Genomic DNA, 16,469 nt, shown 5'->3' with positions numbered 1-16,469 from the left:
CTCTTCACAAACTCAGGAGTGTGTGCTGCAAACACGACAGTAAAGCCGCAATAAATTTTGCACGAAACGAGTATAATACATATTTCTAGTTGAAATTACGGAGGAAAATATATAACTTAATCACCACACAATTATGCAAGTGGGACGCGTTGTGTTTCAATAAGGTTTGTAAGTAGCGAATGTGAAGCGATACATAATATGTTACCAGCTCGTATAATATGTATTCATTTTGTAGTTAGTGCACACACGAGAGCGAGAGATGGATGGCTGCTCCTCTATACGGTAATGAGCCGGTTCAGATGAACGAACAAGCGCACAGAGCTTTAGTGACGTCAACCGAGTGTATTGTGAGCAGATAAGATTGTGCCGATGATGTTCGCGTCGGTGCATGCGAATTGTGTATAGATTTATCTGTGTGTACGCCTGTCCTGTCCTCCATACTCTGCACGCTGCTAACATCAGAATAATAGAGGATGGATATATATGCTTGCACCGGGGTTAATTGGAACATTGCTAGATATAGTATATATGTACACTTGTGCTAAGAGATAGGCGTAAAAGTTTGCTCTTGAATTCTAATTGGATTCTTTTAATCAAAATTTCTCCAAAATTTACATCGCTTGACCACATTTTCTTGGCAGATTTCGATTCCTCGCCGTCGAGATCTCTCCAACAGCATTTAAAACCTTTTAAAGAAACTCTCTTGTTGTAAAAAAAAAATAGAATTTCAAGTAAGGATAGGCATTTGAAATGCACGCTAACATATTTGCAGCTACTTTTCTAAAAAATTTACAGTGCTAATTTTATAGCTTCAACTGAATCCTAAGGCATTATGGCAACAAGGATTTCCAGGATTTTGCAGTATCAATCCTCTTTAAATTTCCTTTGAAGAACTCTGGATCAATTCCATAGACTTAATTTTTTTGGTTCTATTCAGTTTCGAAAAATGTGTTTCTGCTATCATCAGCCGAGATAGACAAAGAATCCTTTAAAAAGTCAGAATCGGAATAATTCCAATCGAAAAGACAAAAAACAGCTCATCACGCGTTGAGGTAAATGGTGTCAATTTGCTGCACAAGTTAATGCACTAATCTTCTCACTTTGCACGAACAGTGTTAGCGTCAAGACCTTCTATCTCTCTTCACACTTTCATTAAACATTAATTTGGCGCAGCAGCACCAAGTGTACAACCCACAACAAACGAGCTGCGAAACGTGCGTGGAAGTAATTCCCAGAGTGGGCGTGCGGCGGAGCAAATCACCGCTCATAAAATTTAAAACGCCGTCTCTCTCACTTAATGCTTGCGCCGCGCGATGAAAAATTAAGCCGGCGCATGTTCGGCGCAAACTTGAAATCGTGCCTCACGTTAAAGTCTAATTAATCAGAATTATATTACTTAATTCTCAAAGCAGGCAGCCCGAACCATCAATTTGTGCGCGTCTCGTTTCTCCGTCGTCATTATTAACTAAAAGCTGCTGCGTAACGTAATACACGCGCCGAATAGGTAAAATATGATACCAATTATAAATGAGCAGGAGGGTGTACACGGTACGCGCGCGGCGTTTCCAAAACTTTGAAAAGTGTCTCCTGCCTGCCGGTACCGGTGGAGAGGAGGAAAATTTAATACCTGTCAAATTATTATCATTCCTGCGCACATGCTGTCGAAAGTTGTGAAATTGGTTTTTTTTCATACTGCGCAGCAGAGATCAAAGAACGCGAATTCGGCGAATCATCCGCCTCTTTAATTATCTGCAAGCGAGCGAGCGAGCGAAAAGTGAGTGGGCCTCGTTAAAGCCGAAATAGTGCAGACGATTGGGGGAGTTTGTGATTCAAATGACGTCATTTCTCATGTGTACACATCACGAGGCACATGCATGCATGCATGAATCGAGCCGGCGCACAATTCTCGAGCATTAAAAGGTGGGCGGGCGGGCGGGCAACCCGCTTTTCATGACATATCTTGTCGTATAATATAGGGAGAGGTATATTTGAAAACGCAGGAAATACCCGAACAAAAGTTCGATTCACCGGCAGACACTCTTTGCTCCTGTCAAAACATTAGAATTTTTTATATGTAAAAGAGACGGGATGCTATACCAAATCCTGGAAAAAATAATCTTTTTTACCTCTCAAAAAATTGTAAAATAATCTCTGCGCCGTCACCTGACCAGGCAGCGCATGATGGCCGCCCTCAACAGTCTCCACGAAACGTAACCGTATATAACAGAGGGAACTTTTATCATAAAAATCAAGATAATAAGAGAGTTGCAACCCACCGCGAGGAATATTCACGAGTCTGCTACTTGTACCTTTTGAGAAAATGCGTATTGCTCAACAAACACCCAAATTTTCATTGTCAAATTGTTCGTTTCCCTTGTTTTTGTGACAAAGAAAGAAATTTGAGTTTGATTGTTGAGCAATGATTCTGACTCCTGACCTACCTTTGTCCTAGACCCTGGGAGCGGCCATCTAAAATTTCTCGGTTAAATACTGCGTGTTGCTCAAAGATTGAGGTGACGGCGCATTGGCCAATCCTGTTTAAAATACCATTCATCCCTAACTTTCCTGCCCGCAATTGCCGACGCCAAAGACATGCCATCACTTATTTGATTACAAATAAGGAGTAGAAATAAATGTTCAAAAGGGCGGCTGCCGTTGAAAAACTCGAAACCCCGCATAGTGATTTCCTCCGATGTACACCCCTTTTCACTTAATATTTTTCCCTCTTGTCGGACGGCTGTATTTCGCGTATATATGTATAATATTATTACATTTGGTCTGGCCGGCGAGGCGAGTGGCGTGCCTATTATGCTTGGTGTGTATGGCTTTCGACACGCAATGCATCTCAGCACATAGCTGGCGCGCGCGCGCGCTCGATATAATACACACACCAAACAACACGCGCCCTTTGAGCACATTCGTAAACATACACACATACAGAGTTATTACAACACAACAATAATTTGCGGTTGGTCTGCGATGAAAATAATAAAAAGCAGCACGAGCCACGCCACGCCACGCCAGTACTCGCATGCACAAATAATACGGACGGACGAATAATGAATCGCGCGGCGCTCGCGGTTTGATGGATTGGCTGCTTTTGACAAATCGAGCCAAAGCCGCGCTTTTGTGTGCCCATGCACACAGAGACGCTGAAAGCAGGAGGCAGCCGCCGGCACGCTTGTTAAATTTGAGAAGGAAACATCTCCTGCTTCTGTTGCGTGAACTCCCGACCAACAAAGGAAGTTGGGGGCTCGTTTCACTCTCTTACTACACCACGCGAAGTTCATTTATTTCCGAAATTGGCTGTCGCTCAAAAATTCCAGTTTGTTGCAGGTCGAAGCGGATTGGTAATGTATTATTAGGAGAGTTGACTAAGCTGGAATTTCGTTTTTGACAGCGTCGATCGATTCCTGAAGGCCGAATCAGGAATCAAGCGGCTGTCAATTCGACGCGACAGCCGATAACAATCGCCAAAAACGTGTAAAAACCGATATTTTGGTGTTTTTTTTTTGTATCAACAATAACGCCGGCGACCAATCAGTGACCAATCGGTGGCTCTCAGACCAAAAACCGCTAAAGTAACACCGATTTTCGACACCTCATCTGGTCGAATTTCTGAACAAGTGATTTAGCTACCTCAGGTATCGGTCGGCACTGTAAAAAATTTGAATTCAAGAGCTATTATATAGTGTGGCAAAAATAACTTCAGAGACTGAATGTACTAAAATCTTGATTACGTTAAAATGAGGACAGACAGAAACTTCGAAATCAGTCTTCAATCCCTTTGAATGTCCCGTCTTTGACAACATGAAGTGATCAACTTGCCAAATTTAAAATAGACGAATCTCACGTCAGTCCCCCTCCTTGGACAGGAGGGATGCAATCATTGCTCTCTTTTGAACGTTCAAATATCTTTAGATAAGAGAACAATTTTTGTCTAGATGATCTGTAAGAAGAATTCCCCTGTTATTATTTGTTGTCTTCTTGACATCTTGAGAGCGGCTCCGTTGAAATAATTAACAACGCCCACGAAAGCTGCTTGCTCCGTGGGCTGTCATTTGTCGCAACACGCGCAAGCAAATTTCGACTCTATATATTTGTGTCGTCCTTTGTGTGCGAAACGCGTACTGTGCGCCCTCGAAAAGCAATAATGATGCAAAAGCCGAGTGGTATTTTTGCATTTCAAAAGAAAGAGCGACCAACAAGCAACAAAGAGGCCTCGGTTGCTCAAAGGAAAAATGACAGCAGCGACTGTCTGCGCTGAACAACCGACAACCGACCATAATACTATACACATAAATTGTGAACTAAAAATGGACCGAAATGGTCTAGCCGGCGGGCGACAAAAGCTGGCGGATTCGCCAAAAGTGAGTTGCCGCTTGGCGAAATGTTTTGCCAAAAGTGCGCGCACCTTTGTCGAATAATATGTATGTATATGTATATCCCTCTTTCGCTCTTTCACTTGAGCGCGTTTTGTTCGGGTGGCGCGTTTTTGGTTATTATTGTTATTTGCATATCGCAGCAACAGCAAAAGTTGTGTGCGCATTATAACGACTCGCTCGTCGGCTCCGTTTCTTTTAACAGTGACAAAAAGGAGCGAGCCCCTGCGCCGCTGCACAAAGCAAAGAAGAGGGAGCAGAGCGCAGACTTTTCATTAAAAACACGAGCTGAGAGTGGAGTGCTGAACGAGTTTGCCTTTCAAAGCAAACACGGAAAGCAAAAATGACGAGCGCGAGTGAGCTGATTTTTGCACACAAACAAGAATAATACGCGATGGGGAGGGAGACCTTTGCTTGTTTGCCGGTAAATATTGATTTTTCCGCTGACTCTACAGTATAGATGGAAATAATGTTTGGAATCGATTAAAACGATCGTTTATAGGGATAAAGACCGCACACTCAAACAAGTTGCCTGAAGAATGAAATGAAAAAATGACGTGAGGCGATCGAGCGTGCCATCGAGCGAATTTATTGCATTAAACCGACATCAAAAGCGAATCGCTCTCGTCTGCTTCATTGGCTCGTGTTTTTGGCTCGTTGGCGCCGAAATTTGGCTCGTGCGCACGCAAATGACCAAATAATTGACTTGTTGACGCACAGCACGTGATCCTAGTCGAAATTTCCATCACGAAATCAATTAGTTTTCAGGTTGATGAATCAGAATGGTTTATCAAAACTGGTCCGCTGCTTTTGTCGTGCACGCGTGAGAAATTTTAATTAAAAAAACACACAACCCGCGCAGTGTTTGCTTTCTCTGACATTTCCGATAGAAAATGATTTTTAATGCACGAATGTTCTATTAATCATGCTGTGTGATACGAAAATTTCAATTTGAATCCTGTCTGAATTTCAGTACTGAATTAATAATAATTAAGCTGTCAGTGGAGATTTACTCGAGCAAAATGATTGAGTTGGCTGCAGGTGAGTTATTACACAATGTCTTTTTATTTCTGATGCTAAAAAAGCGGCTCCAGCAGCAGCAGCAGCACCAGCCAGCCAGCCACACTCAATCATATTACAAGGTTATTAGCGAGCCGGCCGCCCAAAATAAAATAAAACAGCTCGGCGGCGGCCAGTTGCATTTCAGCGCGTCCTTCGCCAGCCCGCTTCTCTTTTGAAATCATTTCCGCGTTTGCAGAACTACGCCATTCCCGCGCACAAAAATACACAAACAAAGTCTCCAATTGGCAGCGAATGGGCCGAGAATAGTGCCAAAGTGGGCAATTTGTCCTTTCATGCATTGTCGTGCGTTAATTTGTTTGACCTTTCGCGCATGTGTTTTGCGTGCCTGGCCAGCTGAGACGCGATCGTATCAAAATACCGCAACAATTAGGTATTGTTTTTTAAGCCAAGTGCAATGAGCATGTTATAGCAGGCACGTTAAAAAGGTTGACGTTCAATCGCAATTTCAGCCTAAACTGGCCAGAGGAAAAAAATGACCTTATTTTTAGTTATCGTGATGAAATTTGTAAAATTGTATTTTTTCACTTGCATATTATATCGTGTATTTAAATTTTAAAATTGGAACGAAACTTGAATGTAATTTACCAGAAAACTAAAGGAGGGAACCGAATAAATGAAAAAAACAATACTTTAATTGTTGAATTATCACGTCCCTGTGAAAATAAAAATAAATATTACCGATTTAATAGGATAGAAAGAGTAAGGACGTTTTACTCAATTGCATCAAATCCTAGCATCTTACTGCTAAATTAATGAAATATTCCATCTAGTAATTATTATTTTTACTCCGAATAAATGCCCAAATTGTACACAACATGTCGACATCGCTAACAAATTTGTGAATTTCTGCTTTCAGTCCTAGTGGTGCCGAAATCTGTTCCCGTGAGGCAGCCCGACAGTACCTGATAACCCCTGGCAACTGCAAATGTGGCCTAGAATGTCCTTTGCACCTTGACAACGTCTTCTGTTTCGATCCCAAGGTAAGATTCCAAACTCTAAATTATGCAACCCGCGTGCAACAATCCGGAGTCGGGTGCTGCACTCATGTTGCATAAGTCCGTCGCCCACCAATTAATGAAGATTGACAATAAAATATATGGTTTGACCGTCGTCAAGGTCGCGTTGCGCGGAGATTGAGCCGTCGAGATGAATTTGTGCTGAAGATAATAAAGGTGTTGCATTGCATGCGCTCGAATGATTTAACACGATCACGCGCAGTACTAAAATCCGATGCAATCGCACTCGTCGAAATCGTGTTCTGCCGCGCGCATTCGCGCATTGTTACACTCGGCATCGCCTTGAATGCACTTTTTCGTTCGAACTCGTTCCCGCCGCGGCCGCGAAAGGTGCGTGAATTGTCACTTTTTTTGTAAAAATAACGCCTCCAGCTTTTATAATCACATAATAAAGCGAGCGAGCGAGCGAACGCGGCTTTATAAACTTGTTTATATTGTTGCCTATTAAGGGGATAATTTTCTCCACGCTCTCGCGCATACCGCACACACTACACACTCGACGGCCCATTTTTTCAGCAGCAGCAGCGCGAACAAGAAAGACCCTCCGCCGCAGATGCGAATAAAAAATAGTAAACGTGCTGTGTACGTATGGGAATGAGAGGGAAACAATGTAAAAAATGGTGGAGGTCGTGAGAGAGCAAGCATTTTTGATGCATGGGAATATATCGAATTTGTCTGCGCGCGAGAAAGGAGCAAAAAGTCCGTGCGCTGCTTTGCTATCACAGAGAGCGTCATTAGCGATTCAAGCCGACGAAAGCACAAGCGCAGGGGGATAAAAAGAGGAAGGTCAAGGACCTCCGCGGCCGCCTAGGAAATTTTGTTTTTGTCAGTCCCGTGAATTTGCGTTGGAGATTAAGCAAGAGAGGCTTTCATTTATTCTATCTATATACCTCACTTCACCCGTCCTCGCTTTTTTTATCCTGCATAGAAGGGCAGCCTTTGAATTTTAACTCAATTGGTCCGATTTGTTTACGCTTGGTTACAAGACCGGAGAATTATGGTTTTTTACTAAGACAGGGTTCTTGTATAAAAACGCACTCGGTTGCAGGTTTCTCGTTTTTGCTGTTCGTGGCAGAAGATTTTTTCACATTGAGTCCAGTGTCAATATAAATTATGAAATTTTAATGCAGACTTTTAGTGAGCAACTATGCAAATTATTGTTTGAAAGCACAGTTCAACAGAAATGATCCATTTGACCAATTTTTGGATGATTTGGGTAGAAAAATTCATGCAAAATTCTGTTTTTTTTTTAATTTAATTAAATTGATTCTGTACCCCGTTGAGTAACTCTAATGGCTATTTAAATCTACTATCAAATCAATAAAGACGAAGAGCAGGAATTTATAAATTTAAATTATTTGGCAAGCGTCAGTAAAATTTCGAATTTTTGCACTTTTTTGTATAGGTCGTAGTTTTGTTTTTATGGAAAGGGAAGCAAACCATTTGAAACCAATATTTTTACATTAAACCGGATAATAGGAATTCGCCTCTCAGGAGAGTTGCGATTTTAAACTATCATATAATTGGAAGTATTACAATTTTTAGGTGGGTCAAATATTGCCTTTGATAATTAAAAAAATCACAACCCAAACCCGCAGATGTGTATTTTTTCGGTAATTTTTCACACCTTAATAAAGCAAAAACACATTTGCAAGATTGCGTTTGAATGATCTTGTGAATCCTGCATTTTCTGTAGCCTGAAATTGCTTAATAAAATTTCATCCCAAAGCCCAAAGAACAGACCGAATTTTCGGTGCTCTCGAGTTTCCGTATTTTGATCCTGGGCCTCCTTTTACGACACTATTATTGGACCAACTGGTAGTTTTCCTTCGCCTCTCTCGTTCCAAAGGGGCCAATCCGGCGAACAAACATCCGGATGCCGAAGTTTTTGCCATTCCGGCGATCCCGTCGCATCATTATCCCGGGCTTCATCCAGCAGAGATAGCAGCAGATTTGACAAATGACAAACGCAGCTGGAAAATCGATGCTTTATTCACTTTAGCTGATTCTCTCTCCCTAACTTGCTCACTTTCCGCGCGCTCTCCCATCGAATTGTGCCCGAGCGCCGGCACATCCATCGACACGCAAAATTGATCCTGTGTGTGTGTGTGCTGCTGCTGTTGGGGGAAACGGAGGAAGTTGGCGAGAGCTTAAAGTTTCCTGCGCCAGTCAAATTCCCGAACAAGGAAATCGCTTCGTCGCCAAACACGCGTTCTCTCTCTCTCTCTCTCTCTCTCTCTCTCTCTCTCTCTCTCTCTCTCTCTCTCGCATTTATCCACAAATATACACACGGGTGGTTTGAATGCAGCCCAGCATTGTCGGCACCTCCTTTTCCTTCGGCCTGGCTCGATCTGCGGCCGGGAAATAAATTCAAAGCGTGTTTGCTCATCTTTTCGCTGTAATGGAATTCGGGGTGGCTGCGTCGAAATTTGCCGTTCGCCGCTGCCTGCCTGCCCGCCTGCTTTTTATTAGCGTGCGTGCGTGGATGATATTGAGGGGGAGCATCATCACATCATATTTCGGCAGCAGTTGTTGTTACTATGGTGTGTGTCCTCTCTTGCACATCGTCGCATTCTGGTCGCTCGTCGGCCGATGCACCAAACTACGGGCAGTGATACACCTGGTTATTCCTGCAGCTCTTAAAAAAAATTCGGTTATCAAATGTTAAACTTTCTGTTTGTTTTATCAAGTAGTGCCTTTGAGTGAAATAACCGCATGTTTTTCCACCTAAAATGAAAAATAATGCGAAAATTTCTTTATCTTCTGAAAATGTCGCAATTTTTTACATCATAAAACACGTCCACCGGATTCTCTGCTGACGTCCATACTGGAAGAGGACGTAACACGCGGAAATATCGAAATGGGGGCGTGGTTCCCCGGAAAATCAAATAAAGGCGTGGCACGTGTCTCAACAAGCGCGGTAAATGATAAAATTGTAGATTTCTGGTAAAAAAAAATATCCTGATTAAATAATGGGATCGATGCGTTTTCGGAAATAATAACTAATATTCGATTTTAAAAGTGAAAAAGTTATTAAAAACTCAGATTTTGATGGTCATAGCGGTCACAGAAACAATTTTCCACTTTTCCACTTTCCATTTTTCAATCATTTAAAGGTTGAGAGTGCCTTAAAATTTAAATCAAAATGAATTTCAAAGGGGGTAATTTTGAATATTTCTTCCTCCACCGGATCTTAAATGGTTTTTACATTTAATATTACAATCTCAAGTATTTAATAATTCCTTTTCCATTAATTTAGCTCGGTTTTCGTTTCTTTGATCTCGAACACATATTTCCACTTCGCTCTCTTCCCGTTCTCCAATGATAATTCCACAAACGAGCGTGCCTCCTTTTTTAATTCTAAATGCGACGCAATTTAAAGTAATTGTGCATTCCCCACGGACGGCGAGTTTTTCATTTCGCATTGAACTCCTGAGAGAATATTACAACAAAACGGGCGCGGCCCGTTGCACACTGCCCCTTTGGCGCATTGAGCCTTTACTTCCCTCTATTACGCAGCATGTATGCATGGAGGGAAAGCTTTTCACATTGAAAAGATACCTCAGCAGACACTCATTGCCGCCGCCGTGCCAAAGCGGAGAGAAAGAGGACGAGAGAGGAGCGGCAGCAATACACAAATGAAAGCAGGGGATGCTGCTCGCTGTGTGTGTTTGAAGTTACCAAACTGGCTCTTGCATAATAATATCAAATAAAATAAAGAATCGGTCCGCTTTTCATGCAGCAACCGTGTGTAGTTATGTGGCGACGGAGAGGAAGGGTGCACAAAAGGGGGACGGGGACAAGCTGCTTTCATACCCGCTTTTTGTGACGCGCCGCCGCCGCCGCTGCGCTGCCGGCCCGTAATTGAAAAGGAATATACACGGGAATTATGATGAGAGACGACCCGAATAATTTACTAATAAATTGAAAGGGAAGAAAACCCCGGCGAGAAATCAAATTTGCACCGCTCTTAAAGAACATGGATGCATAAATTATAATTAATTTGATTTGTGAAGATAAAAATTCTGAAGATCAGAGTGCCGCTGGAATTTTTGAAATCTGCAGCCGCGTTAATCGGCTAACAATCGCCGGAAAAAAATGCGGCCATTTTGTGACGTCATCAGTGTCATGGCCGCTGATGACTAGGATAGCCCTGATTTCGGCAAGTTTTGGGTCACATTATGGAAGCCACCAACCGCCGTGAATGTGGCTAAGCTGTGCCAGCCACGCTAGCTGCCGGTGAAAAAGGGTCAAAAATTAAAAAGTAGAGGAGAAGAAATGTCTTCTAGCCCTTGGGGCCGTTAAGCACTATCAAAATTCACGTTTAAAATATTGTCAGCCGTTGGTGAAAATGGCTAGCCGCCGCCGGGCAAAAAATTTGTAAGCTAGGCCATCGCGAGCGGCGGTCGTCGTTTGTGATTAAATAAATACTCAAGTGTTCAAATTATAAGTGAGTCGTATAATTGTTTGAGATCGTCCTGAATAATAGTAAGTTTGACTTAAAGCAATTCGTCTAATACGTAAAGCTCCGCATTTGAGCACTGTCCGTCTGACAGTGACGGAGTTTGAGGACACCGCCTGTCGACCGCGAGATCGACCAAGGTGAGTGCCCGGCTCTGGGGGCCGCAGACCGGCCGAAAGAGTCCGAAGTCAGTTGAATCGCGGGAACTCCCACGAGAGAGTTCCCGCAGCCCAAAAGAGAACAGGCGAGATCTGAGCGCTGGCTCTTCAAGCCGCGCCAGATAGTAACGCGGAGCGCAAATTCCCCTAGACGCGCGTCCTCCGGTGTTGCCAGCCGCCGCCTCAAATCTCGCGGCTGACACCTCTGCTATTTCTTGCCAATTGAAAGTCCAATAATTTATCAAATTTGATACACCCTTATTTTTGCCACCCTTAGCGATGATGACGTCACCAAAATGACCAGCGGTTGTTAGCTAACGCGGAGGCCGAGTTCGAAAATTCTAAAAAAACACTGATTTTCAGAATTTTATAGCTTTACTCAAGGCACTTATCCTTTCAATATTATATTATTCATCCCGTTCACCCTGCCCCCCTGAAGACGGCTAATAAGAAATCCCATTTCAGGAGATTTTGAATTTGCATACGATAGACTCGGTGGTTTAGCGGAATGCATTATTACGCGCCAGCCACCCCCGCGCCCGAGGCGAACACATACACACGCACACACGCGTGGGCGGAAATAAAAGTATATAGTATTTTGAAATCATTCCTCCCAGGCAAGCAGGCTGGCAGGCAGCCCTCGCGTTTTTATATATATTGCGCATCCGTCAGTAATGGAATGGTTTTCCCCGAGATTATGCTACTGCTGCTGCTGCTGGGGGATGAAAGCGAGCAAATAAATGGAATTTACCCCTGACTATGGAGAGATAAAAGCGTGCAGGGGGAAGCTGGATGTTGCGGAAAATTTTGCAACACCTCCCGCCTGCAGAATCGATAATATTCCGCCGGCTGATGATTAATCGGCCCGCCATATATGCGCGCGTGGCGTCAATTATTATTATGTGTGTACCCGAGTTAGTGCGACGCTCAATGAACATAATTGGCCGTGTTGACAGGTGACAAACAGGGCCTGGCCTCTGATACCTGACCCGTCAGACAACACAAGGCTGTGCAACCACAAGAGAAAGCAGCAAGTGCCGGCCGCCTTGCTGGCCTCTGCGCCCGGCGGCCCCCGCAGCCCGCTACACAGAAATCTCATCCCCAACCCTGCCAAAGGTGAGTACAAATGCTCTAATATTTAACAATTTTCTGCTAATTAACTGCGGATAAAATTAAAAAATTCAAACTTAATAGAAATCCGGCCAATTTTTAAGAAATAAATACAGTTTCAAATGTGTTATAATAATTTTATCAGCCACTCTAAAAACCGGTGCGCTCCCCTTTTAAGAAAAAATGAACGATGATTCAATGTGCTGCAACAAAGGCTCCATTTATTTCCCATTTTCATCTTGTGGTTCCGCCGAGAACCAATTTAATAATACAATTTAAAGCTATTACACTCTCATTTTCCAAGATTCACCCACCGCAGCACAATGTGATTAGGGCAACCCTTTCAAAATATCCGTTTTGCATGCAAATGCGGCTGCTTCGCCCGCAGTCTTATTTCCTTTTTGCGTTCGCCCTGCTCGAATCAATTTGCATGCAATTGGTCGTCTAATTAAACCGCCACGGCAAGAGGGCGCAATTAATCTCGACGCCGAAGACGCAAATTGGAAATTAATTACAATTAAGCTAGTTATCACAATTACACACTCGCACGCGTATAAATAATTGAGAGCTGGTTGGTTGGTTGGGCCCTAGTTAAATTAGCGACGAGAGTGAGCGTGCATATATTATTAAAAGCAAAAAGCGTGCGTGGCAACGCTAATTGCGATTTTCACACCAATTTTATCAACACATCACGCCGCGAGCGAAATTACAGAGCAATCTATTCTTTATCTATTTTCTCCTCGAACACGCTCATTTTCTCGTCACGCCGGCTTGCGTGATTCTGGAGCATTCCACGCGGATTAGCGCTGATTGTCGAGAGATGAGGGATTGTTGTTTTGTCTAGAGACCGCCGCTGTTGCTCTCATGTTGTCGGTGCAGACGCACGTTTCTGCCAAGGCGACAGGTAAGAAAGAAATGTTGTCGGAAGTGACGCAAACTGCGCCTGCTGATAACGCAACTTATCGCCATTGCGCACTGTACACCACCTTTTTTCGTGTGAAAAGACGAATGCGTTAATGTGTTGACTGTTTGGAAAATGTGAAAAAGGGCCGTGATTCACCAGTTCCCTTAGTGTTCAAAGCCGCCAACAGAAGGCGCCACCGTATACTTTCGATTTTAAGGCACACTCGCTGCAATTTCAGATTCGATCCTGCCACTGTGCATTCTTCACTTAATATATTTATTGTCTTTTGACGTTCTGAAAACCAAATTCGATTAAGCCAAACGCTTTAGGATCGAGAAAAACTATTTTTTGAAATAAAAAATCTTTTCCGACGTTTCTACGGCGAATGGCAGGACTGATTTTTGTTTTCAGCACGTCTAAAGAAATAATCATAGAAGCAGAATGCACAGCAGCGGGATTGAGTCAAAAATCGCAGCGCAAAGCTCTTTAAAATCGAAAGTATACGGTGGCGCCATCTATTGGCGGATTCGAACCCAAAGGGATTTCACAACTGATGAATTGGGAAAACGTCAGCAGTCTCGAAGCCTGTATTTATACTGTTTAATTGCGTCGTGTGCAATTGTGCATTGCAAATTTACTATTGAAGGTTTTTATTTGAATGTTCTTGAGACGAAAAATTTCAATAACTCTTTAGAATGGCTCTTTTTGAAACAAAATCAACCTCAATGGCAGAGCAGTAATATATTTCAATGCCAATTGGCAATAAGGGTAGAAAAACAATTTTCGTTTAGCTAACAGGGAAAGGGGCTGAAACAGTGCGTGCAAAACGGCGCAGGAGAGGCGAAAAGCCGAATTAAATCGCGAATTTGTGCGTCCCTGGGCGAATCAAGTTGGGGCGCAATTCGGCACTCTCTCATACATATGCATCCGCGCGTCAGCAAGTGAGCACATGTGCGAAAATTAATCTCCAGAGGCAGTGGCGGCGGCGTCCCTTCTCTTTCTCGCTTTTTGTCTATTAATCCCGTGCGCCAACGCCAACGCGGCTGCTATGCTGCTGCTGGCGGCTGCCGGGGGGCTTTTGTTTTGCCGCTTATTTTATTGATGAGAGCAAAACACGATGACGAAAGCAGAGCGAGAACACTTTTTGTCTTTTCCTCTGACTCGAGCGGCCGGCGTGGCGTTTTCATATCAAATGCGGTAATGCGTCATATTTTTTGTCGTCGGCCGGCGGGGCGAAAACAATAAAAGCGAGCGAAAAGCACTCTCAGCCTGCATCTCTCTCTCTCTCTCACTCCTGTTATTTTTATATTGATATTCGCCTGGAAAACTGCCTCTGGGGGAAGGGGGTGGGAGAGAGGGAAAAGCTGGAAACAAAAGCAGCGAGACACATCAACCGGCGATATATATTTTAATATCGAAATGCCGCCTTTCGCGCGCTGCTTTGCTCGTAAATTGTCGCTGCACAGCACACGTAGTATTTTATTTGCAAACGCACCAGCCAAGAGCGGCCGCAAAACGAGATTGCTCTCCGCCTCCAGGGCCCGCGCAGAGCACCGACCAATGTAAGGAGTTCGGAAAAGGGTCCATTACCAGCGAGCCAAGTTGAAAGTGAAAAAAAATACGAGGCGAAAATGACTTTTCCCGCCGGGTTTCCGCGGACGACTGCTTTGTTTCCTCAAATCGTTCCGGCGAAAGGCAATTTTCACCGTGAAACTTTGCTTTCGCGCAAAACTTTGAGCAATTCATTGCTCTCCGCGGAATATAATGCCGCGAATGAAAAGGACTCGACTTTTGTCACCATTAATGCAAAAAGTGTTCAAAAGGGAAAGGGGTGGCTTTCTTCGTGAAACTTAATTAGTGTGAACTCATTTTCACGTTAAGAAACAATTTAAACTAGAAGTTTGAATTATAGTTGTGTGCCTCACTAGACACGGTTCATTCGCCGATTTGATCAAATTATCCTCAATTGTTGACCCGTTACAATCCACAAACGAATTAAATAATGAATGGAATTGCGAATTGTAAACCAGCGATTCTAATCGTTACAGGATCGTCATATGTGCACGAAGTGTGCAATTTTAAGCCATTTTACAAATATCCAATCCAGAAAATGAAGTTTTGCTCAAATATATGTCATTTAAAGCCTCTAGAACGTGCAGACGATGCAATAAAAGAAAAATCTGAATTTATTTAAAATTAAACATGGCAGTTATTTTTATTTCAAATGTTAGAAACCCCTAGTAGAATTTCATTTGGGATTTCGTTTGGAAATTTTTAATCTATCTCATTCGTGCACAACAATGCAGTGAACAAACCGAGAACGAGCCTTTTCCGAGAAGCCTTTGCCCGCATTTGAGCAAATACCACTCTTTCTCTTTGGCCAAATAAATCTTGAGCAACCCTTTTCACCCTGCGAAAAGGGGAAAAAGCTGGTGCGCCAGCACACGTATATCAGCTGGAAAGTTTGGCAGACGGACCGAAACAATTTCAACCGCTATACTCGCACTCGGCGGTCTTCTTTTCAATTAAGCCGCACATTCACTGAGAGAAATTCGCAGCTTTGGAAAATTACAAGCCTGTCTGTCTGGCTGTTTGGCGGCGACAACGCTTATTCACTTTTCACCAGCTGGTGCCGTTTTCACCCTTGGCCATGGCAGCAATAAGCAGGTGTGGGTGTGTGTGTGTTATCAGCAGCGCCGGGCTTACCCACGCGGCGTATCTCCTCTCCTGCTCTCTCTCTCTCTCTCTCTCTGCGGCGGCGTGCAACTTTTTCGGGCCCGATAACCATCTGAAAGCCACCGAAAACACACACGCGGACAAGCCAGCTTTCGATTTGAGTCATTTGCGTCGACACGCGCGCGCTAGGCCGTAAATACAATTTACAAATGAATGTGCCCACAGAGCGACAGACGCGACACAACACGCGCGCTCGCGCGCGAGCACTGTGTTTAATTAATAATCAAATGATTCATGCAGCCGATAGGCATCACGCTCCACTGCGTAAAGTACAAATTATTAGCACGCTCTAGTCTGGATTTATAGCTGGGAAATAGATTTCCTGGGCTCGGTGGTAAGTGTAGTTGTTGTTTTCGCGATAATCTGGCTAATCGGTGTGTAATTCCAGCGCGTTTAGTTGCTCAAGTGCTTAATTTGCAGTTCCCCCGCGCGTTTGAACCTGTTTAATTCTTGTCTTTTGAATGAATTTTTGTTTTCGGGCATATTTATCAAATATATAATCGATTTTGAGGAGAACAATCGGTTTCTAAACGTTTAAAATTATTTTGCCAACCGAAATTATTAGTTTCTATTTTTCACTTCAAACGATGAATAATTGATTTCTCGAGGTAACCGTTG

The 16,469-nt window shown here is 43.4% G+C and overlaps 1 protein-coding gene across 7 annotated transcripts in view; it reads left to right on the top strand.

Moving 5' to 3' along the window:
- The window catches only part of LOC135936132 (methyl-CpG-binding domain protein 5-like), a 76,012-nt gene that overhangs the window by 39,346 nt on the left and 20,197 nt on the right, over window positions 1–16,469 (top strand). For all 7 annotated transcript variants that reach the window (XM_065478835.1, XM_065478834.1, XM_065478833.1 and 4 more), the window contains exons 4-5: window positions 6,322–6,445; window positions 12,058–12,217. In XM_065478835.1, coding sequence (XP_065334907.1) covers window positions 6,322–6,445; window positions 12,058–12,217 — 284 coding nt within the window. The remainder of the gene's footprint in view (window positions 1–6,321; window positions 6,446–12,057; window positions 12,218–16,469) is intronic.

Source organism: Cloeon dipterum, chromosome 2 (assembly GCF_949628265.1).
Source record: "Cloeon dipterum chromosome 2, ieCloDipt1.1, whole genome shotgun sequence".
Taxonomy (NCBI): domain Eukaryota; kingdom Metazoa; phylum Arthropoda; class Insecta; order Ephemeroptera; family Baetidae; genus Cloeon; species Cloeon dipterum.
Note: the sequence above shows the minus strand (reverse complement) of the source record. Positions and strands in the feature narration are given on the sequence as shown.